The sequence below is a fragment of the Wyeomyia smithii genome, chromosome 2 (genome assembly GCF_029784165.1).
Source record: "Wyeomyia smithii strain HCP4-BCI-WySm-NY-G18 chromosome 2, ASM2978416v1, whole genome shotgun sequence".
Classification (NCBI taxonomy): domain Eukaryota; kingdom Metazoa; phylum Arthropoda; class Insecta; order Diptera; family Culicidae; genus Wyeomyia; species Wyeomyia smithii.
Window position 1 is genome coordinate 163,913,120 of NC_073695.1, and position 24,832 is coordinate 163,937,951.

The 24,832-nt window shown below is 40.6% G+C and overlaps 1 protein-coding gene across 9 annotated transcripts in view; it reads right to left on the minus strand.

The window, feature by feature from the left end:
- LOC129722818 (dystrophin) overlaps positions 1-24,135 on the minus strand; it is a 340,136-nt gene extending 316,001 nt beyond the window's left edge. For 5 of the 9 annotated variants that reach the window (XR_008727654.1, XR_008727655.1, XR_008727656.1 and 2 more), the window contains exon 1: positions 23,646-24,112. Coding sequence is in view for 6 of the 9 variants with exons in the window: in XM_055676597.1 (XP_055532572.1) it covers positions 23,646-23,715 (70 nt within the window). In the remaining 3 variants the exon portion in view is untranslated. Of the gene's footprint in view, positions 1-23,645 lie in introns of all 9 variants that reach the window. The other 4 variants (XM_055676599.1, XM_055676600.1, XM_055676595.1 and 1 more) reach the window with 3 other exon arrangements.
- Positions 24,136-24,832: the final 697 nt, after the last annotated feature.

The following is a 24,832-nucleotide window of genomic DNA, read 5'->3' on the forward strand; positions in this document are numbered from 1 at the left end:
GTTTCTTGTCGGTGTTAGGGCGCTAGCCTTAGCACAATGGAAGTCGATCCTCCGACACCGAACCCTCCTGACCCTGTCCCTCCTGCTCCTTCCCCCGCTGTTCACTCTTCAGTTCCCCCTCGTGCCAGGCTCTACCTTGACGAAACAGCAGGTTCACGTTTCGTTGTATATTTCCGGCCAAAAGCAGGACCTAAGTCGAAATCCCTGAACATATTACAAATTTCGAAAGACCTGACGTCACGCTTCAAGGCCGTGACTGAAATAATCAAGGTCAGACCAAACAAGCTCCGTGTTGTGGTCAATGACCTGAAACAGGCCAACGATATAGCTTGTTTCGAGCTCTTTACTCGGGAGTACCGCGTATAAATACCGGGACGTGGAGATCGACGGCGTCGTGACCGATCCGAGTTTGTCCGTCGAGTGCCTCTTGAAGGATGCTGTAGGCTGTTTTAAAAACAGCAGCCTTCCTGAGGTTAAGGTATTAGAGGTTAAACAACTGCGATCTGTGTCGCTCGTCGGCGACAAAAAAGTATACACTCCGTCAGACTCGTTTCGTGTCACGTTCGCCGGGTCTGCATTGCCTAGCCACGTCTCGATCCACCGGGTTCGTCTTCCTGTGCGCTTATTTGTACCCCGTTTAATGAACTGCACCAATTGCAAGCAGTTAGGTCACACAGCCGCCTACTGTTGCAATAAGGCACGGTGCGGTAAGTGTGGAGAGAACCATGCCGACGATTCCTGTAGTGCGAATGCTGAAAAATGTATCTACTGCGGGGAGAATCAGCATGAGCTCTCCACATGCCCGGTGTACATGCAGCGCAAGGATAAATTGAAACGGTCTCTCAAAGAGCGTTCAAAGCGTTCTTACGCTGATATGCTCAAGAAGACCACGACCACTTCTACCATAACAGCGAACCTCTTTGATCTGTTGTCTTCAGATGAAACCGACTCTGACGAACCACTAGAGGGAACTTCTTTTGCCAATCTTGGGGAGTCTAGAAAGAGGAAAAATCTCTCCTCCCCTAAGCTTCCCAGAAAAGGTCCTAAGATTTCCCAAAGTGGAAAGAACAGTACAACCAAAACTAAAGGTGCTACGGAAAAACCGAAGCAAACTCCTCCTGGGCTTGCAAATTTAAAGTCCCAGAAGGAGTTCCCAGCACTGCCAGGAACATCTAAAACCCCAGTTGTTCCTTTTGCACATCCAGTTGATGAAACAAACTCTGGATTAGTGAAATTTTCTGACATTGTGGACTGGATTTTTGAAAATTTCAATGTACCCGATCCAATTAAAATTTTTCTTACAGCATTCCTCCCAACAGTTAGATCATTTTTGAAGCAGTTGACTGCCCAATGGCCCCTCCTTGCAGCGATTGTATCCTTCGATGCCTAATTCAACTGCGTATATGAAGGATTCTATCTCTGTCTTACAGTGGAATTGTAGAAGAATTTTACCAAAAATTGATTCGTTTAAAGTTTTGATAAATAAAAACAAATGCGATGCATTTTCCCTTTGTGAAACTTGGCTTACTTCAAATATTGATCTCAACTTCCATGATTTTAATATTATTCGCCTTGATCGAGACACCCCATATGGAGGAGTACTTTTAAGGACTAAAAAGTGCTATTCTTTCTATCGTATTAACCTCCCCTCGATTCCAGGCATCGAAGTTGGCGCATGTCAAATGACAACACAAGGTAAAGAGCTTTGTATTGCCTCAATATATATTCCTCCCAGAGCACAGGTTGGGCAACGGTTGCTCTTTGATTTAATAGAACTTCTTTCCTCGCCACGTTTGATTTTGGGAGACTTCAACTCTCATGGTGTGGCTTGGGGTTCCCCTTACAATGATAACCGCTCCTCTTTAATCTATAACCTTTGCGATGACTTCGACATGACTATTTTAAACAACGGTGAAATGACTCGTATCCCGAAACCTCCAGCGCGCCCAAGCGCTCTGGATCTATCCTTATGTTCGACGTCGCTACGGTTGGATTGCACATGGAAGGTAATCCTCGATCCTCACGGTAGCGACCATCTGCCTATTCTTATTTCAATTACAAACGGGTCAACTCGCATGCGACCAATTGACATTCCGTATGACCTCACACGGAATGTCGATTGGAAGTTATACGAGGAAATGATTTCAAAAGCGGTCGAGTCGATTCAACATCACTCACCACTTGAAGAATACAACCTCCTCGCGGGCTTAATCCTCGACGCCGCGTTGCAAGCCCAAACGAAGAAATATCCCGGCGTAACGATCAAAGAGCGGCCTCCAACTCCCTGGTGGGACAAAGAGTGCTCCGATGTCTACACTCAAAGATCCGACGCGTTTTTGGCCTTCCAGAAGGGAGGTATACCCGACGACTATATACGGTATTCGGAGCTTAATACCAAGCTTAAAAGCCTGGCTAAAGCAAAGAAACGCGGATATTGGCGTCGGTTCGTGAACGAGACGTCGAGGGAGACATCGATGAGCACTCTTTGGAACACAGCCCGAAGAATGCGGAATCGCGTAACAGTCAACGAAAGCGAGGAGTCTTCAAGTCGGTGGATATTTGATTTTGCCAGGAAAGTATGTCCGGACTCTGTTCCTGAGCAAAACATTGTTCGCGATGCGTCTCCGGGCCACGACGCGATAGAATCACCTTTTACGATGGCAGAATTTTCAGTTGCCCTCCTGTCCTGTAACAATAACGCGCCTGGGTTAGATAGAATCAAATTCAACTTGTTGAAGAATTTACCCGGCAATGCCAAGAGGCGCTTGTTGACCTTGTTCAATAAGTTCCTGGAGCAAAACATTGTACCGCAGGATTGGAGGTAAGTGAAGGTGATCGCCGTCCAAAAACCAGGGAAACCAGCTTCTGATCACAACTCTTATAGGCCGATTGCAATGCTATCCTGTATTGATGGATTGATGGAAAAAATAATACTCCGTCGTTTAGACCATTGGGTCGAATCAAATGGTCTACTATCAGATACTCAATTTGGCTTCCGCCGTGCCAAAGGGACGAATGATTGTCTTGCGTTGCTTTCAACAGATATTCAGTTGGCGTATGCTCGCAAAGAACAAATGGCGTCTGCGTTCTTGGACATTAGGGGGGCTTTTGATTCCGTTTCTATTGACATTCTTTCGGGTAAACTTCACCGACAAGGATTTTCTCCAATTTTGAACAATTTTTTGCACAATTTGTTGTCCGAAAAGCACATGCATTTTACGCATGGCGATTTGGCAACTTTTCGCATTAGCTACATGGGTCTTCCCCAGGGCTCATGTTTAAGCCCCCTTCTTTACAACTTTTATGTAAATGACATCGACGAATGTCTGGCAAATTCATGCACGATAAGACAACTTGCAGACGACAGTGTAATCTCTGTTACAGGAGCCAAAGCTGCCGATTTGCAAGGACCATTGCAAGATACCTTGGACTATTTGTCTGCTTGGGCTTTACAGCTAGGTATCGAATTCTCTCCGGAGAAGACTGAGATAGTAGTTTTTTCTAGGAAGCATGAACCTGCTCAGCTTCAAACACAGTTAATGGGTAAAACGATTTCTCAGGTTTAAGTACACAAATATCTTGGTGTCTGGTTCGACTCTAAAGGCACCTGGGGTTGTCACGTCAGGTATCTGATGAAAAAATGTCAACAAAGAGTGAATTTTCTTCGTACAATAACCGGACAATGGTGGGGAGCCCACCCAGGAGACCTTATAAGGCTTTACCAAACAACGATATTGTCTGTAATTGAATACGGGTGTTTCTGCTTCCCATGTCTCAGAATATTAACCCTTCTCCGAATATTCCAAATCGTGTCAACTTATTAAATACTTCTGATTTTACTGTGTTCTTCGATACATCCATGATAGAAGAAATTCGTGGAATCCCGGATCATTTACGCGTGCAGCAGATCCCTAAATTTTTTTCCAATAAATATCGAAACATCAACTGCGACAATATGTTCTACACTGACGGATCACTTCTGGATGGGTCCACTGGCTTCGGTATCTTCAATAATCATTTAGCCGTCTCCTATAAGCTCGATAATCCTGCTTCTGTTTACGTCGCAGAATTAGCTGCAATTTAGTACACCCTAGGGATTATCGAAAAAATGCCCACGGACCATTATTTCATCTTTACGGACAGTCTCAGCTCCATTGAGGCTCTCCGATCGATGAAAGATGTTAAGCACTCTCCGTATTTCCTGGGGAAAATACGGGAACATTTGAGTGCTTTATCCGAAAAATCGTTTCAGATTACCTTAGCGTGGGTCGCTTCTCACTGCTCGATACCGGGCAATGAGAAAGCGGACTCTTTGGCTAAGGTGGGTGCAATAAACGGCGATATTTATGAAAGACCAATTGCTTACAATGAATTTTTCGCATTTGTACGTCAGAATACGATCATCAGTTGGCAAAATTCATGGACTAAAGGGGAACTGGGAAGGTGGTTACATTCCATAATCCCCAAGGTATCGACGAACCCGTGGTTCAAGGGGTTGGATGTAGGTCGAGATTTCATTTGCGTGATGTCTCGGCTTATGTCCAACCACTATAGATTTGACGCGCACCTCCGTCGTGTTGGGCTCGGGGAGAGTGGTATCTGTGCCTGTGGTGAAGGTTATCACGACATAGAGCACGTTGTTTGGTCATGTCCTGTACACCATGACGCCAGGTCTAGATTAATAGCTTTTCTGCAGGCCGAAGGTAGGCAGCCGGCTGTTCCTGTTCGTGATGTCTTGGCGAGCCGTGACCTATCCTACATGTCCCTCATATACGTTTTCCTAAAATCCATCCACGCCCCAGTTTAGTCCTATCCCCTTCCGCCTACATCCAACCAAACGACAAGAACACGTTAAGACCCCGGATCCGGAAAACAGCAATCAGACCCGCACGATACTCTCAAGGCCCGATGGAAACAACCCAATATGCCAGTCCGTAATATCTTGGCCCAGCAGCGGAACAAATTTAATACGCTGCTTACCTATGGCAATGAAAACCATCAAACAGCAAACCTGTGCTTTTAATGCAAAATATTCTAGCTTTAAGTTAGATTTAGTTTCAGCTCGTAGTCGGCAGCGAGGATAAAAAATTTGCTTTTAGTTATTAAGATACTTTAGAAAGTAAGCTACCAGATATAATTGGCGCCGTTAAACATTGAATTGTATTTGTGCCGTGTCAAATAAACTATAGATGAAGAAAAAAAAAATATATATATATATGTATACATATATATATATATATATATATATATATATATATATATATATATATATATATATATATATATATATATATATATATATATATATATATATATATATATATATATATATATATATATATATATATATATATATATATATATATATATATATATATATATATATATATATGTATAAATATATATATATATATATTAATGTTTTACACCCCAAGCCCAAAGCGGCGTGCGACACTGCAATAGAACTCCCAGAAAATAGCTGCCGCCGGCTGCCTGCTCTCCTATGCATAACCATCCACTAGCCGCGGAAATAAAAAAATAAAATTTACTTGCCACAGTTCACACACAGCACACGGGCTGGCTAACGCCGGGACGCACACGAAAAGTGGAACGAAAAGAGCGGAAGAACTGGTTTACTGATCTTTTGAATCTATGCAGACAATCCGCTCGAGAGCTGATCAGAAAATCAGTTATTTAAAAGATCGAAATCTTCTGATCGCGAGCGGATTGCCTGCGAGCTGAACAAAAGAGCCATCGGAAGAAGCAGTTCTTCTGAGAGCGAAAGATTTCGCGCTTTCAAAGAACTGAATCTTTTGATCAGCCTGCGAGCGGATTGCCAGATAAGTGAATCAGTGCTTTCATTCTTTTCGTTCCACATCTATTCGTGTATTTACTCGGCGTTAGCCAACCAGTGTACCTGTGTATGGACTGTTGCAAGTTGTTTTTTTGCATGCTCTTGAGCCTGGCTGGTGGCTGGGTGATGAGAAATGCAGGTCATGCAAATCAGGGCAGACGTTTGGCGGCAGCTTGTTTCTGGGAGTTCTATTGTAATTTTGCGCGCGACCTCGCGCTTGGCAAATCGGGTGTAAAGCTTTCACCTGGCTCTCGCTTGCGGTGTCTGATAATTAGCTACACTGATAAAAACCAAAAATTATGTAGGAAAGAAAAAAGCGAGTGAGCAGTTAAAAGGAACTAGTTCATCTTAGTGAGCGGAACCGCTCTGATCCGCTCACTATAGTGAACCATTTTTCCCACCTCTAGTCGAAAACCACCCAGTATAACCGATAAGTCCCAAAAAATCCAATATTACTACTACCATCTAGCGAAAACATCTGAAGATGTTTTTTTATATTGATTTGATTTTGAGTCAAAGTTCAGCCAAATATTATAATTGGTTCTGGAAATAACGATTCCCAAAATAAATATGGGTAAACTTTCCGGACTACCAGATTTAACTTCGCATGACTACGCACCGGAAAGCACAATGAAGTATCGAAACTTTGTACCAGTATACTTTTAAGTTTTTTAGAGGCGAACTGACTTGAAGCTAAAGACCGCTTTAACAAAGGCAAAATTTAAGTTTGTAGCGCAACATACTCTCAATATTTTAGATTTTCAATGCATCGATCATAATATAGAGCGTCACATACAACTGCATATGCTTTACAAAGTTAGAACTGACGATGAAAACCATGCACGAGTTTGTTGATCTTGCACATTTGGAGCCCCAATTACCAGCAATGGTTCACTCTTAGCGTAGTTCTTAACCTTACTCTTTGCGCATCTGTTTGTGACACCGTCTGTAGTAAAAATATTCTGTTTTATTTTTTTATTTCCTCAATCATATAATATTCTCATATGGTTACATTATTTTCTTAACTATACATAAATATAAAACAAATTAATTTTGTGTCCTCAGCCCCAAGGACTTGAAATACTGTTTCAGTTCATACCGGGACATCGTGAAGTCGATGGCTTCGCAGTATTGATTATAAGAATTCATCATACTATTTATAGGTCAATTTTTCGCGGTTGTGCTCTATGATGGTTAATAGCAAATAAGCTACGGTTGTCGAATGGGTACCGTGGAATGGGGTGAAATTGATCAGTGGGGTGAAGTTGATCACCCGAAATTCGTGATAAAAAATACTAATCAAAAGATATTGCTCTTACAACACTAGGCGTTGTTAACGTGTTCTTAAACGCAACTTTTGCATGATTCACATACCTGTCAAAGTTAACCCTTGCATGCGCGATGCAATTTTTCATAGTTCCGAAAAATTCTTCTAACTCAGTCAAAACTCAATCCAATTAATTTCCAAATACAAAAACAAGTATTGAAATTACTTAAAGTAATCTTAGTTGAGGGTTAATTACGTAAATTTGGAGAAGTGAGTAAAGTTTGATAAAAGCTCAAAAAATGTAATTTTCAACAATTATCATTCCATACCATTAAATAAATACTGATCCTCTGTATGCCTGAAGGGCACTGGGTACTGAAATGCCACTGCGACATTCTTGCTGATTGTCTTTTGTGGCGGGCCCCGATTGCTGTGCACAGGTTACGGATTGTTCGTACTCATTGATGGAGTAGAACTGTTTTGTTGTAAACCTGTACCCCAATTAGGTACAACATAGTTGATGAAACTAATGACCTGCTTGGGATTGGAGCTCCATGCTTGGTATGGAGTTAAAAGGTAACTTCCTAAGAAGTTGTACCTAGAGGAAGCAAGAGCTTCGCAAGAGCAAAGCAAATGCTCTGAACTCTCTGGTTCAGATTTGCAGAATCGGCAGGTGTCGTTCAACACTACGCCGATTTTCTTTAAATGATAAAAAGCGGGACAGTGTCCGGTGAGGAGTCCCGTGATTATCCGTAGGTCACTACGATTTAGACTAAGTAGCTTTCTGGCGGTTCCAGGGTTCGGATAGATAAACTGTTTGCCTTGTCTACAACCCTGTGCCTGTTGCCATTGGGATACTATTTCTAGCCTTTCCCAAGTTAATAGTTCGCTTTTGATAGCGGAAATGGACGTACCCAGAAACGGCTCGGGACCAATAAACCGCTGAGCTGATCCCTGTCTTGCTAGGTAATCAGCGTGTTCATTACCCTCGACTCCGCAGTGTCCGGGCACCCAAAACAGAAAAACTGAATTCTGTCGGGAAAGTTCCCGTAGAGTTTCAATGCATTCCCAAACAAGTTTGGAAGCGCATTTGACGGACTTAAGTGCTAGTAGTGCTGCTTGACTGTCCGAGAATATACCGATTTTCGCATGTCTGTAGTTGCGTTGCAGACATATTTTTGCGCAGATATATATGGCATATACCTCTGCTTGAAAAACGGTGGGCCATTTTCCCAGGGAAAACGTTTCCCTGATACCGGGTCCGTATATACCAGATCCCGTTAGGGATCCCATTTTCGAGCCGTCCGTATAAAAATTGACGATGCCAGGTGGAAGATTAGGCCCTCCATTGTTCCACATAGAGCGGTTTGTTTCAATCACTCTATATGGAATATCCATGTTGGACCTAACGTCCATCCAGTCGGAGACTGTGGTTAATAGCGGAGTTAGTTTGAACTCCCTAAGTATGCGAAGGTGGCCGATTTGGTCCCCTTCAAGTATGGTTTTCCTCCTTTGCAACCTTAGAGCGCCAAGCTCTGCTTCCTTTTTCACATGAAGATGTAGAGGTAGTAGGCAAAGCATAGCTTCCATGGCTGCAGTTGGAGTTGTTCGCATAGCGCTGGTAACCGAAAGACATGCAAGTCTTTGAACTTTTTTGAGTTTGGCTTGCGCAGTCACTTCGTTCACCTTAGGCCACCACACTAGGGCAGCATAGGTGATTCTTGGTCGGGCAATGGTCTTGTAAGACCAGAGTGCCAAGTCTGGTTTCAGTCCCCAGGTCTTACCGAAGAGAGTTCTGCAGGCCCAGATCGCTGAGATCGCTTTCTTAGCGGCATGATCCAGTTGTGCAGACCAGTTCAGTTTCTTGTCCAGAATAATTCCGAGATATTTGACTTCATTGCTGAAGCCCAGTCTAACTCCACTCAGTATTGGAGGAGTGATGGAGATCGTCCTTCGTCTGCCGAATGGAATTAGGAAAGTATCGAATGCAGAAAATTGTGGTTTCTCAGAAAAATCGAGTGAGCTAGTAATTACGAATATGTTCCCGAAGTCCCAATAGAAAATGACAAAACTGTGATGATTCACGGAAAAGACGATTCGAATAACATTTGTTTCCCATATTTTATCAATTTTTTATACAAAATATAATCAATTTAATCAATTTCTCCATACAAAAAAAACGACGGTCGAAAACGACCCGCCAACGTAAGATTAGTCGTATTTTTTAACGTAGGAGGCCTACGGTTATGACCAAAAGGTAACCAAACTCACTGCACTTCTCTTTACGCATGTCTGTTAGTATGTGACTATCACCTTGTAGATAAGAACAGAGTTTTTTTTTTGTATTTGTGAGGTATAGAAGGGGGCCAAGGGCCGGGTCACTGGTGTTATGAGGCACCATTCATGCTATACCAGTGATAAGAGGATTGGCATCACAGCCTCAGTAACCAGCTGGTCAATTAAATTCTGTGTAAATAACTAGAATAACCCTGGGCAAGTTGCAAAAATACTGTCTTGTTAGGGTAGCATCTTGGCAAGACACCTGAGTTATAACTAGTCAGTTAACTGCCGAAGGATAAGGAAAGGCAAGGATCTCTGAAGTTTAATAAGTGTAAGTGTGAGTGCGTGTGTGTAAATGTATGTGCATCTGTTTGTTTGTTGAGTTTACTATGCTGAAAAACAATGATAATAATAAAAATAATGATAATAACAATAATAATCGTAACAATTATAATAATAACAATAATAAAAAAACGGAACATAATAATAACAACATATGCTAATCAATAAACAAAAACAGACATGATAAAATAATACTTAGCTTTGAAAACGAAGAACTGTGGTTCCTTGATCAAATTTCGCTGTGTTGGTGAATTCAATACATATCTAGACATCTAAACTCGAAATTTTATCATGAAACTCGGAATAAAAAAAAAATGAAAATATTAAAAAAAAACGAAAAGGAAAAATGAAACAGAATGTATATATGAACGATGTAGTCGATAAAGAAACCACGTACACGTTTACTAAATAATAGTACATACAACAATACAACTTTGCATATGGAACTAACAATAAAAAGTAAAGAATTTAATTTCCCGCTTAACTATAATCCATGCATGAATGCATAAGAGTCACACTGCCAGAAAAAAGTAAAACATTAATTCATTTTATTTAATAGGTAACGAAGTACAGTCATACCTCGATATAAGGCAACCTCGATATAACGTAACTCGATATAACGTAACTTTTACCTCGATATAACGTAACTTTTTTCAATTTCCCAAAATTAAAGTACAACAATTATTTTTGAGGTGTAAAATGTTCCAAATAAATGTTTTAAGTAAGTTTTGAAACCAATTAGTGCCGTAAAATGGGGTAAAATTGACATTCATATTTTTCAATGTTTTGTGACTGGTTATGTTGGTCTACGAAAATTGTTTTGAAGGGACATAAGACAGGTTTATATATACTTTTAAGTGAAGGGAAATAAGTTTTTGTGCACTTTTGAGTAGCCATAAAGAATTTTGCATCAATAAAAAAATATTTTTTTTCGTGCTTCGATATAACGTAACTCGATATAGCGTAACGAGAACAAAAATAAAGTTGCCTTATATCGAGGTATGACTGTATCATGTGGGACTGTAATGCATTCATGGATATAGACAAGAAAAGAGCTTGCACTATGTGGTCTGGTCCACGTGTGAGAAAAATTCTTTAGTGTTAATTGATATTGTTAAGAAACTTTCTTACATAGGAGATTGCCGAGATCAGAGTAGGAAAGACTACAACATAGGTATCTGACTCTCATCATCTCCCTGAGCTCCCATCCGCCACCCGGAAGCACGCGCCCTTGGGCTTTCAAAACTCTCATACAATAGTTTTGTGGCTCTATCTTAGGATTCCGTAAAGCTATAAGAACCCGAGATAGGAGCTCAACCACCAAGCCCAGGGCACTTTGTAGTCAAGAACAGTGTTTGCACTAAATGGTCTGGCCTACGTGTGAGGAACATTCAATGAAACTAGAAACTATTAATTATGTCATGAATCACAAGTAGATTGGAGTGTGCTAGAGCAGTTCACTGATGTCAATAATGCCGTCGCCTTCTACAATCAGATAATGATGGACTGCGTATTGATTGCTGTACCCCCTCGTCGAGCTCCCAGAAAACCTCCATGGTCCAACGGCAAGCTTCGTCACATGAAAAGAATCCGGGCGAGGGCTCTTCGAGCTTACACTCGGCAACGTTGCCCATTCTTGAAACATAGCTTTACCATAGCCAGCAACAGATATCGCAACTATAACAAGTTTCTCTACAATCTTCACGTTCGTTCTACGCAGCAAAGTTTGAGACAAAATCCAAGAAAATTTTGGAAGTTCGTTAATACGAAGAGAAAACAAAATGGCCTACCTTCGACTATATTCCTCGATGGTGTGACTGCTACATCGCCCATCGACAAGTGCAACTTATTTGCACAGCACCTTTCAAGCGTTTTCAGTAGCACACCGATTACCGTTGCACAAATTGAACACAGCTCTGACCAATGTGCCACCAGAAATTATAAGTATGGACATTTTAAGCGTAAGCGAACAGCTCGTTGTTTCCGCCACCAGTAGAGTAAAACTATCCTTTTCGCCTGGCCCTGGTATAATTCCTACGGCTATTATGAAAAAATGTGCCGATGTTATAGCTGCCCCGTTAACCTGGCTCTTCAATTTATCCTTCCATCAACAGTGTTTCCCCATTGCTTGGAAACAATCTGGCATGTTTCCGGTTTTCAAGAAGGGTGATAAATCCAACGTAGTAAATTATAGAGGAATAACCTCTCTATGCGCGGAATCAAAAATTTATGGGACGATTGTAAACGAAGCGTTATCTGCTGCCTGCCGAAATTATATAAGTACGGCGCAACATGGATTTTTTCGCGGGCGTACCGTAGAAACCAATCTCGTAAGTTTCGTATCGCATTGCTTCAGGAATGTTAGCGCCAAAGCCCAAGTAGAAACGATATACACCGATCTAAAAGCCGCTCTTGATACTGTGAACCATGCCATCCTTTTAAGTAAATTAGAAAAAATAGGCTGCACTCAAAGATTTTGCAAATGGCTGGAATCCTATCTAATAGGCAGGCAAATTTTTGTGAAAATCGGTAATTCTAACTCTGATGAATTTACGAACCTATCAGGTGTACCACAGGGTAGTAATTTGGGCCCATTGTTGTTTTCAATATATGTTAACGATGCAGCGATTATTCTCAATCGAGGCGGGAAATTGTTTTTCGCTGATGATCTAAAAATATATTTGACTATCCGCCGAATAGAGGACTGTAGAGAATTGCAAAGGTTGCTTGATCTGTTCCATGACTGGTGTACGCGAAACCAATTGATTTTTTTTTGTTCACACAACATTTATTTGACACGGCACAATACAAATTAATGTTTTACGGAGCCAATTAAATCTAATGCCTTATGGTCTAGAATATCTTCTAATCTAAAGGCAAATTCTTTACCCTCGCTGCCGACTACGAGCCGAAACTAAATCTAATACTAAAACTAACATAGTTTTTTTTTGTTTCGCTGTTAAATTGGCACCTTGATGCTCTTCAAGTAGCTATAAACATGTAGCATGTATGGCAAGTTTCGCTGAGCGAGAATATCACGAACTGGCACATAGGGCTGTATTCCTCGGGCCCTGAGGGTATCCAAAAGTAGAGATCTGGCGCCGCAGAATTCAGCACACACCCAAACCACGTGTTCAATGTCTTGATACCCCAATCCACAAACGCAATGATTACTGCTCGCCAGCCCAATACGCAAGAGATGTGCATCTAGCCCGTAGTGCTTGGACATAATCCGAGACATCATGCGAATGAAATCTCGTCCTACATCCAACCCCCGAAACCAAGGTTTGGTGGAAACCTTGGGGATGATGCTGTGTAGCCACCTCCCCAGTTCTCCCTTATCCCACGAGGCCTGCCAGTTGACAAGTGTACTCTGACGTGAAAGTTTTAAAAATTCATTGTAGGCAATTGGTCTGTTATAAATATCACCGTTTGTTGCGCCCACTTTAGCCAAAGTGTCCGCTTTCTCATTGCCCGGAATGGAACAATGAGAAGGGACCCACACTAAGGTAATCTGAGAAGATTTTTCGGATAAAGCACTCAGATGTTCCCGTATTTTCCCCAGGAAATACGGAGAGTGCCTTACATCCTTCATCGATCGGAGAGCCTCAATAGAACTGAGACTGTCCGTAAAGATGAAGTAATGGTCCGTGGGCATTTTTTCAATAATCCCTAAGGTATACTGAACTGCAGCCAATTCTGCGACGTAAACAGAAGCAGGATTATCGAGCTTGTAGGAGGCGGTAAAATTATTGTTGAAGATACCGAAGCCAGTGGACCCGTTGAGAAGTGATCCATCAGTATAAAACGCATTGTCGCAGTTGATGTTTTTATGTTTGTTTAAAAATATTTTAGGGATCTGCTGCACGCGTAAATGATCCGGGATTCCACGAGTTTCTTCCATCATGGATGTATCGAAAAACACAGTAGAAACAGAAGTATCTAATAAGTTGACACGATTGGAGGTGTATGAGGAAGGATTTATACTTTGAGACATGTGATTGAAATACACAGTCATGAAACGGGTTTGAGAATTAAGTTCAACTAGCCTATCGAAATTTTCAATTACCAAGGGGTTCAAAACCTCACATTTGATGAGAATACGAGTAGTCAGATCCCAAAAGCGGTCTTTTAATGGAAGAACGCCCGCCAAAACTTCCAAACTCATCGTATGGGTCGAATGCATACAACCTAAGGCAATACGCAAACAACGATACTGCAATCGTTCCAGCTTGATTAAATGGGTGTTTGCAGCGGAGCGGAAGCAGAAACACCCGTACTCAAGCACCGACAATATCGTTGTTTGGTAAAGCCTTATGAGGTCTGCTGGGTGGGCGCCCCACCATGATCCAGTAATTGTCCGGAGAAAATTCACTCTTTGTTGACATTTTTTCATCAAATACCGAACGTGACATCCCCAGGTGCCTTTCGAATCGAACCAGACACCAAGATATTTAGATACCAAAACCTGAGAAATCGTTTCACCCATTAACTGTAAGTGGAGCTGAGCAGGCTCGCGCTTCCTAGAAAAAACTACTATCTCAGTCTTCTCCGGAGAGAATTCGATACCTAGCTGTAAAGCCCAAGCAGACAAATTGTCCAAGGTATCTTGCAATGGTCCTTGCAAATCGGCAGCTTTGGCTCTTGTAACAGAGACCACGCTGTCGTCTGCAAGTTGTCTTATCGTGCATGAATTTGCCAGACATGCGTCAATGTCATTCACATAAAAATTGTAAAGAAAGGGGCTTAAGCATGAGCCCTGGGGAGGACCCATGTAGCTAATACGAAAAGTTGCCAAGCGCCTCGTGGCATATCCGGGTAGATTCTTCAACAAGTTGAATTTGATTCTATCTAACCCAGGCGTGTTATTGTTACAGGACAGGAGGACAACTGAAAATTCTGCCATCGTAAAAGGTGATTCTATCGCATCGTGGCCCGGAGACGTATCGCGAACAAAGTTTTGCGCAGGAACAGAGTCTGGACATACTTTCCTGGCAAAATCAAATATCCAACGACTTGAAGACTCCTCGCTTTCGTTGACCGTTATACGATTTCGCATTCTTCGGGCTGTGTTCCAAAGAGTGCTCATCGATGTCTCCCTCGACGTTTCGTTTACGAACCGGCGCCAATATCCACGTTTCTTTGCTCGGACCAAGCTTTTGAACTTGGTCTCAAGCTCCGAATACCGCTTAAAGTCATCGGGTTGACCAAAAGTTGACCAAAAGAAGGCCTTAAACGCGTCGGATTTTTCCGTGTAGATATAGGAGCACTCTTTGTCCCACCACGGAGTGGGAGGCCGTTCTTTGATCGTCACGCCGGGATATTTCTTCGTTTGGGCTTGCAACGCGGCGTCGAGAATCAAGCCCGCGAGGAGGGATTTGTTAGTAGCTTAAGTATTTATGATAAATATTAGTAAATAATGAGTATGTGTGTCCAATCATAAATGGTGACTTCTCAACACTGTAAGAAATTTGTAATTTTAATTGTTAGGATTTGTTTGCTTTCGCAATTAGGACTTATCATTCGTAGGGATTTAAACCTACTTGTCAGAAAAGGGGAAGTAAACTTACAACTAACTTAATTGCTAACTTATTGGCTATAAAGAGAGCTTATCGTAGCAATTGAGGATTGCAACGATTTTTGTCGAAAATTGTTAATAATTTTATTTGACATAGCTTCTAATGGTTCAACACCAGTAAGCCTATGTAATTCGAGTGTACCAAACCAAGGAGGACGCTTCAAAATCATTTTCAGAATTTTATCCTGAATCCTTTGGAGCGTTTTCTTCCTTGTTGAACAGCAACTTGACCAGATCGGTACAGCATAAAGCATTGCTGGTCTAAAAATTTGTTTGTAAATCAAACGTTTGTTCTTTAAACAAAGTTTAGAATTCCTGTTAATGAGAGGATATAAACATCTCGTATATTTGATGCACTTGGCTTGTATACTCTCAATGTGCTCTTTGAAAATAAGTTTTTTATCATAAATTAGTCCCAAGTACTTAACCTTGTCGGACCAACTTAAAATAACCCCATTCATCTCGACAACGTGATTATTGTTTGGCTTGAGGAAAGAAGCCCTAGGCTTATGCGGAAAAATTTTCATTTGAGTTTTAGAAGCATTGGGAGAGATTTTCCACTTTTGCAAGTAGGAAGAAAAAATATCTAAACTTTTCTGCAATCGGCTGCATATGACACGAAGACTTTTTCCTTTTACGGAAATGCTTGTGTCATCGCAGAACAATGACTTTGTGCATCCTGGAGGCAAATCAGGAAGATCTGAAGTGAATATGTTGTACAGGACTGGACCCAAGACTGAACCTTGAGGTACACCTGCTCTGACAGGAAATCTATCAGATTTTGAATTCTGATAGACAACCTGCAGAGTTCGATCAGTAAGATAATTTTTTAAAATTTTGATTAGGAAAATTGGAAAATTAAAAGTTTGCAACTTCGCAATCAAACCTTTATGCCAAACACTGTCGAATGCTTTTTCTATGTCTAAAAGAGCAGCTCCAGTGGAATAACCTTCAGATTTGTTAGCTCGTATCATATTAGTAACTCTGAGCAATTGATGAGTTGTGGAATGCCCATGGCGAAATCCAAACTGTTCATTTGCAAAAATTGAATTTTCGTTGATGTGTGACATCATTCTGTTAAGAATAATTCTCTCAAACAGTTTACTTATTGAAGAAAGCAAACTGATTGGTCGATAACTTGAAACTTCAGCTGGGTTCTTATCCGGTTTTAAAATGGGAGTAATTTTTGCATTTTTCCATAATTTGGGAAAATATGCAATTTTGAAGTAGCGATTGAAAATTTTCACTAAAAATTCCATTGTGCTCTCAGGGAGATGTTTGATTAGTATATTAAAGATTCCATCGTCACCAGGTGCTTTCATATTTTTGAAATTTTTAATAATTGATTTAATCTCATTCAAGTTAGTTTCAATTATTTCTGCAGGTAAAAAATTCTGGGAAGAAATTAAATCAAATTGACGTGTGACTTCATTTTCAATTGGACTCACAAAATTCAAATTTGAGTTATGAACACTCTCAAACTGCTGAGCAAGTCTTTGAGCCTTTTGTTCATTGGATACAAGAAAACGTTCACCATCTTTTAAAACTGGAATAGGCTTTGAAGGTTTCTTAAGAATCTTCGACAGCTTCCAAAATGGTTTTGAATATGGTTTCAATTTTTCAACTTTAGTCTCAAAATTTTGATTTCTCAGAAGAGTAAATCTATGTTTAATCTCTTTCTGTAAATCTTTATAAATAGTTTTAAAAACAGGGTCACGAGAACGTTGATATTGACGTCTGCGGACATTTTTCAAACGAATTAGAAGTTGAAGATTTTCGTCAATTATTGATGAATCAAATTTCACTTGAGCCTTTGGAACAGAATAATTCCTGGCATCAACAATTGCACATTTTAATGCTTCCAAAGCGGAATCAATATTCACTTCGTTTTGCAAATCAAGCTCATTATTGAAATTTCTCTCAATATGAGTTTTGTATCTTTCCCAATTAGCCTTGTTATAATTAGAAACAGAGCTCATAGGGTTTAAAACTGATTCATGTGATAAAGAAAAAGTTATTGGAAGATGGTCAGAATCAAAGTCAGCATGTGTGATCAAATCACTACATACATGACTTTGATCTGTCAGCACCAAATCAATTGTTGAAGGGTTTCTTACAGAAGAAAAGCATGTAGGACTATTCGGAGACAAAATAGAATAGTATCCTGAAGAACAATCATTGAATAAAATTTTGCCATTGGAATTACTTTGAGAATTATTCCATGAACGATGTTTAGCGTTAAAATCGCCGATTATGAAAAATTTCGAACGATTTCTGGTGAGTTTTTGTAAATCACCTTTAAAATAATTTTTGAGCTCGCGTGTGCATTGAAATGGTAAATATGCTGCGGCAATAAATAAAATCCCAAGTTCAGTTTGAACTTCAATTCCCAAAGTTTCAATAACTTTCGTCTCAAGATGGGGAAGAGCACGATGTTTGATTCGGCGATGAATAACAATTGCAACTCCACCGCCGGAACCCTGAATCCTATCATATCTATGAACCACGTAATTGGGATCATATTTTAATTTTATGTTAGGTTTCAAAAATGTTTCAGTAATAATTGCAATATGCACATTATTTACTGTTAAAAAATTAAAAAGCTCATTCTCATTGGCCTTCAATGAGCGAGCATTCCAATTTAATATTTTAATTGTTTTATTTAAAATCATTGCTAAATTTTAAATTAGAAACAATTTTAATAGTAAAATTTGTGCCTATTTGAATGGCTTCAAACATTGATTTTGCCTGCAACATGGCGTTCATAAGATCGAACATTGCCTGTTGCAAAAAAGAAAGTTTACCTGCCGTAATAGGCCCCAGGCAGTTGACATTAGAAAAAATATTTTCGGCAGCAATATTAGCTGGAGTAATAGGTGTACAATTATTTTCTAGCGTGTTTTGCTTACCCATATTAACGGTCATTTCCGAACTACCAACACTAGGCGGTATAATGTTCGAACTACCTGTAACCTGTGCATAAGTTAAACGGGTATGCAAAGGAGTAGGTAAACTATGCGTCACTGGTACGCTTGGAGAATTTTGTTTTGAAGTTGGTTTTAATTGAGAAATTGAATTTTGTTTACCTTGCCTTGCCTTAACAATTGCTAAACGGACTGGGCATTGATAAAAATTTGACATATGGTTGCCGTTACATTTCGCACAGCGAAAATTTTCACTCTCTTTCACAGGACATGTGTCCTTTTTGTGAGAAGAGTCTCCACAATTAAGACATTTTTGGTCCATGTTACAGAATTTGGAACCATGGCCATAACGTTGGCAAGTACGGCATTGGGTGATATGCCTTTCACCTCCGCCACACTTCCTATAAATTTCCCACTTTACACGCAAATTATACAAAGCATGTGCTTTTTCAAAAAAATTTAAGTTGTTAACCTCATTGCGGTTAAAATGAATTAAATAAATAACAAGGGAAATTCCAGTTCTCTGACTGTTTTCGCCTCGTGATTTTTGTTTCATTAGAATTACTTGGGTAGGGGCTATGCCAAGTAATTCTGTTAAAGTAAGTTTGATCTCATCAACGGTTTGATCGTTGGTGAGACCTTTCAAGACAACCTTGAACGGCTTGGCGTTCTTGGTGTCATATGTAAAAAATTTGTACATCTTGTCAGTTAAATACTGAACAAGACGATCACGACCCTTTACTGAGTCGGCTAATAAGCGGCATTCACCTCTACGGCCAATTTGATAGGTAACTTTAACGTCAGAAACAAACGTTGAAAGTTCCTTTTTGAATATATTAAATACAGAAGAAATAGTTACCACAATAGGTGGAACTTTCTCCTTTTTTAAAGATTTTATATTTTGTATAGTTTCATTATTGGTAACTTCCATTTCACCAGCTTCTTGCTCAGGCAAAATATCAAAAGGATTGTCACTACAGACACTCGAAGTGTCAGAAAGAGATGCCTCTCTTTTCCTCCCCGCAGCGATGCGAGGTTTCTTTTTCCGTCCAGCCATTTCAGGTGATACGAAAAAAGTTAAAACAAATGTTAAATTCAAAAGTAGGTAGTCTTGAGAAAGACTGATGGGAAATAACTTTCAGGTAGTCTTTAAAAGACACACTGACAAAACACAAACTTTGAAGCTATAGGCAGTCAAAGACCAGTCCACAAGCAACCGAAAAAACGTCTGATCTGTAGGACAGTTCAAGACGCACTGACCCCCGCGAGGAGGTTGTATTCTTCAAGTGGTGGGTGATGTTGAATCGACTCGACAGCTTCTGATATCATTTCCTCGTATAATTTCCAATCGATATTCCGTGTGAGGTCATACGGAATATCAACTGATCGCGTGCGAGTTGAACCATTATCAATTGAAATTTGAATAGGCAAATGATCGCTACCGTGGGGATCAAGGACTACCTTCCATATGCAATTCAACCGTAGCGATGTTGAACATAGAGATAAATCTAAAGCACTGGGGCGCGCTGGAGGTTTCGGAACGCGTGTCATATCCCCGTTGTTTAATATTGTCATGTCGAAGTCGTCACAGAGGTTATAGATCAAGGAGGAACGGTTATCATTGTATGGGGAACCCCAAGCCACGCCGTGAGAGTTAAAATCTCCCAAAATCAAACGTGGCGAATGAAAAAGTTCTATTAATTCAAAGAGCAGCCGTTGCCCAACCTGTGCTCTGGGAGGAATATATATTGAGGCAATACAAAGCACTTTACCTTGTATTGTCATTTGACATGCGACAGCTTCGACGCCTGGGACCGTGGGGAGGTTAATACGATAGAAGGAATAGCACTTCCTAATCCCTAGAAGTACTCCTCCGTAAGGGGTGTCTCGGTCGAGGCGAATTATATTAAAATCATGGAAGCTAAGATCTACATTTGAAGTGAGCCAAGTTTCACAGAGGGAAAATGCATCGCTTTTATGCTTATTAATCAAAACTTTAAATGAATCAATTTTGGGGATGATACTTCTACAATTCCACTGTAAAATAGAGATAGAATCCTTCATCTCAGCCGATGAATTAGCCATCGAAGGATACGATCGCTGCAAGGAGGGGCCATTTAGCAGTCAACTGCTTCAAACACGTTTTAACTGTTGGTAGAAATGCCAGCAGAAGACTTTTAAGAGGATCAGTTATGTTAAATTTTCAAAAATCCAGTCCACAATATCTGAAAACTTCAGCAGTCCAGATTCTGGCTGAATCTTGGACGAAAAAGAAGGAACAGTTGGGTTTTTTGATGTTCCTGGAAGTGCCGGAAACTCCTTACTTGAATTCAATTTTGCCAATCCCGGAGGAGTTTGCTTCGGATTTTCTACAGCACTTTTTTGTTTCTCAGTATCAGTCACTTCAGATGGAGACCTTCTCTGTCCTTTCCTAGGGAGCCTAGGAGAAGAAAGGTTTTTCCTCTTCCTAGATTTCCCGGGTTCAACAAAAGAAGATTCCCCAACTGAATCGTCAGAATCAGACTCATCGGATGGCAAGACCTCGAAGAGATTCGGGGAAACCAGTTTGGTGGCAGCGGCCTCTTTGAGCATTTCTGCGAAAGTGCGCTTAGAGCGCTCTTTCAGAGACCGCTTGATCTTGTCTTGGTGCTGTTTGTACGCGGGACATGCAGACAGCTCATGCGGAGTCTGCCCACAATAGAGGCACTTTTCAGCACCCTTATTACAGGCGTCATCCGCATGTTGCTCTCCGCACTTGCCACAACGTGCTTTATTGCCACAGTGGGAGGCCGTATGGCCCAACTGTTTGCACTTGAGGCAATTCATTACCCGCGGTACAAACAAGCGCACGGGCAGACGCACCTTGTCCACGAGCACATAGCTCGGCAGAGCAGACCCGGCGAAAGTCACGCGAAAAGAGTCTGAAGGGGTGTAAGTTTTTACACCCTTGTCGAGCGATACTGAATGTAATTGCTTACATTCAAGTATCTTGGCAGGTTCAAGGCTAGAATCCTTGAAAAGGCCTTTTCCAGCCTTCAACAGGTCCTCGACAGTCAGACTCGATTCGCTGACCACACCGTCAATCTCAACTACGCGAGCTGGAATGTACACGTGGTACTCCTGCGTAAAGAGCTCACAAGCAGCAATCTCGTTTGCTTGCTTGAGGTCGGACACCAAAACACGCAGCTTATTCGGGCGTACTTTGGTAATTTCAGTCACGGCTGTAAACCGTGCCAGAGCTTTACATATTTGCATTGTGTTCAATGCTTTCACTTTCGGCCGGAAAAATACAGCCCCAATACCAGCTTTGCCCTCAGGATACTGCTTAAGCCGATGGGTAGCTTCCTGCGGTGTTCCATTCTTAACCCTTGGAACTTTGTATCCGGGAGGGCTAGGCGGTAGAACGAGCGGGTTTTCATCCCCGCGTTCGTCGTCCATGTTGGACGCGTAAGCCACACACGCAAAATGCCAATCAACAAATAATATTGTAGAAAAAAACCAAGAAAAAAAAACTACTTATCTTCTGCAGCCGCTCTCCACCGCAATCAGCGCACGGGCGATGCCAATCTCTAGTCCTTCACACAAGAGTCCGGTAGCAAAAGCTGCAGCCGCTCCAGCCACACAGCAGCACCAGTACAGCCAAACAGCAGTACGCCGGGTACTGAATCTCTCGCAGTAGCGACACAACGTACAGTCTGTGGCGTACGGTAGCAATAGGCGATGATGCGTTCTTTTGTCTTCAATAGACGACGGCAACGAGCAGCAGTGCACACGCAATACAATGCACGGTGACCTTGAAGGCGATTAACTGGTCGGCACTATCGAGATCGAAATGAAATTGCGACCGAACACGACGAGAGCACAACTCGGAATGAAACCAATTGATGCTGTGCGTCGATAAATGTTACGTAATAAGTTATCATCGTACCCAAAATGCAATCCATTTCGAATATAATATAGCTGGCATCATACTAAACAGAGTTAAGCAGGTTAAAGATCTAGGAGTGACGCTCGATGAAAAACTGACTTTCAAGCTGCATATATCCGCGATTGTTGAAAAAGCTGATCGTCAGCTCGGATTTATTTTTAAAATAGCTAATCAGTTCGATGTCCCCTATGCTTCAAAGCACTGTACTGTGCATTGGTTCGTTCAAACCTTGAGTTTGCCAGTGTTGTTTGGTGCCCGTATCAAGCATTTTGGATGGACAGAATAGAGAGCGTTCAGCGAAAATTTGTCCGCTATGCTCTACGGAACCTTCCTTGGAACGATCCTCAAAATCTACCTTCCTATGAAGACCGTTGTCGACTGCTTGGAATGAAAACTTTGGAACAACGAAGAAGTGTGTCACAAGCTGTATTCATGGCAAAACTAATCACAGCCGAATTTGATGCTCCAGATCTTCTGTCTGAAATAGGATTTTATGCACCATCCAGAGTTTTACGATCGAGATCCATGCTCCAGGTTGAATTTCAGTCAACGCAATATGCTGTCCATTCTCCAATTTCTTCAATGATTCGTCAATTCAACCGCTATTCTGATCAGTTCGACTTTAACGAAGCTCCCATTCTATATCGCCGCAGAATTGTAAACAATATGTAAAAACTATCGTAACTATGCTATTGTGAATTATGTTAAAGTGAATTATGTTATTGTGAATTGTAAAATGTAGTGTAATGCTATTGTAATTGTTAAAAGATGGTGGGGTTTTTACGCACATTTGAGGAGGGTATTGAAGACCACCTCCAATGAGCTTTTCCCCACCCACACACTCTTTACATTCTATTTAGATCGTAAATGATCAGATAAAGAATTCAAATAAATAAATAAATAAGTAAATAAAACCTGCTCACTTACAAAACTGCCGATATCAGATCAGAAACGACTGCAACAAAGGTATCTCATAATCTCCCTTGGTTCCATTCGCGCCCTTGGGTTGGTAAAGTTAATATAAACTTGCGGCTTCACCTAAAAGGATTCTGCAAAGCTATGAGAACCCGAGATTGGAGGTCTACCACTAAGCTCAGGGCATCACGAACGCTGATTGATGCACGACGCTCCGGTCGATTGTGCGGCGTCATGGAACGCTCGCGTCTATCATTAATTCGTTCGATTTAAAATTAGTACTTATGTACTACTAGGTTGGAATATATTTCCTTATTTTACAAATCATGACACTATTTATTAATATTTACCGCATTTGACCGTAGATCTTAACAACAATTTAACATAAACAGAATTACATGAACAAGACCTCATTTCAATAAACGTCACAGTTTATTTTATTTTGTAACCAATAAAACAGCTTAAGTAAAATTTATTTCAAAAAAAAATAAAAAATCGGTATATACAATGTTGAACGGGAAAGGTCCTTTAAAAAATAACGATAAAAATCTACTTGCCGATTAAAACTGGATCCATATTTATGTTTTGATCGCGGTTTCTTGGACGTACATCGTTTGAATGTAACATGCTGAACAAAGAATAGTTGTAACATATGACTTATTTTTCTTTTCTTCCAGTCACCTATCTCACCGGTATTAACTTTTAACAAATTTTTAGTGCATACGGTTTGTTTACAAACAGTTGCGCATGATTCTATCACTTCCACTTTCTTGTGCACAACTACTGCAAATCACAATACATATGCGCTGAATGGAAAAAAATAAATTCAACAAGTGGTTGCTTGATGCAACCATGTAATTATGTTTAGCTGAATGAAATTTATTTTATTGGGCCAAAATTCAATGTATTTTTGCGAAAAAAGTTCAGGTTAACACATCTTCACTATTAAAATACACTTCAAGATCACATTTTACGCAAAAAAGTTCAATTTTATCTCACTCGATCCGAAAGCCGATTTGTCATTAGCTATAGAAGTAAAACGATTAAATACTGTGACCCAGTGTTACCATATGGCAATGTATTTTATGTTATATGGTCATTAAAAACATAGATTGGCGTAATGTAATACTCATAACAGAGCGTTCTATTTATTTGTTCAACAGTTCATCGAAATTTTGATCCTTATAGGAAATTAAAATCAGTAAAAGCAAATATTTGTTTGTATTCATTTTGACGGAGTTACTGATATTTCTGGAGTACTTTGTGATAAGGTCGTATGTCTAAACGTAAACAAAACGAGTGAGAGATGATTTGTGTTTGTGAAGTACAAGGGATATAACTCTCACTCGTTTTGTTTACGTTTAGACATACGACCTTATCACAAAGTAGTCGAGATTTGTTTGGTTTGCATGAGAAAACCAGGGAAGAAATATTTTTGGTATCCAACTTTTTACGCACCATATTGGGGGACGCTATAATGCAATAATCGTAATAGATCATTGCACGGTGACGTCACAAAAAAAAAGAACAAGAAAGTGGTTTGACAGTGGTCGCGGGTTTGTTTACGTGGACGTGTAAAATATTTGGCTCGAGTGAAAATGCGGAAGTGTGTTGTAAAAAAATGCTTTACTGCCTGGTAGTAACGAATTCGCATAGGCAGAGAGTTGTCCGATCTTTTTCGTACTCGTATCAATCATTTTCACTCCTAGCATCGAACGGTGAATGGAAAAAAATACTAACACTC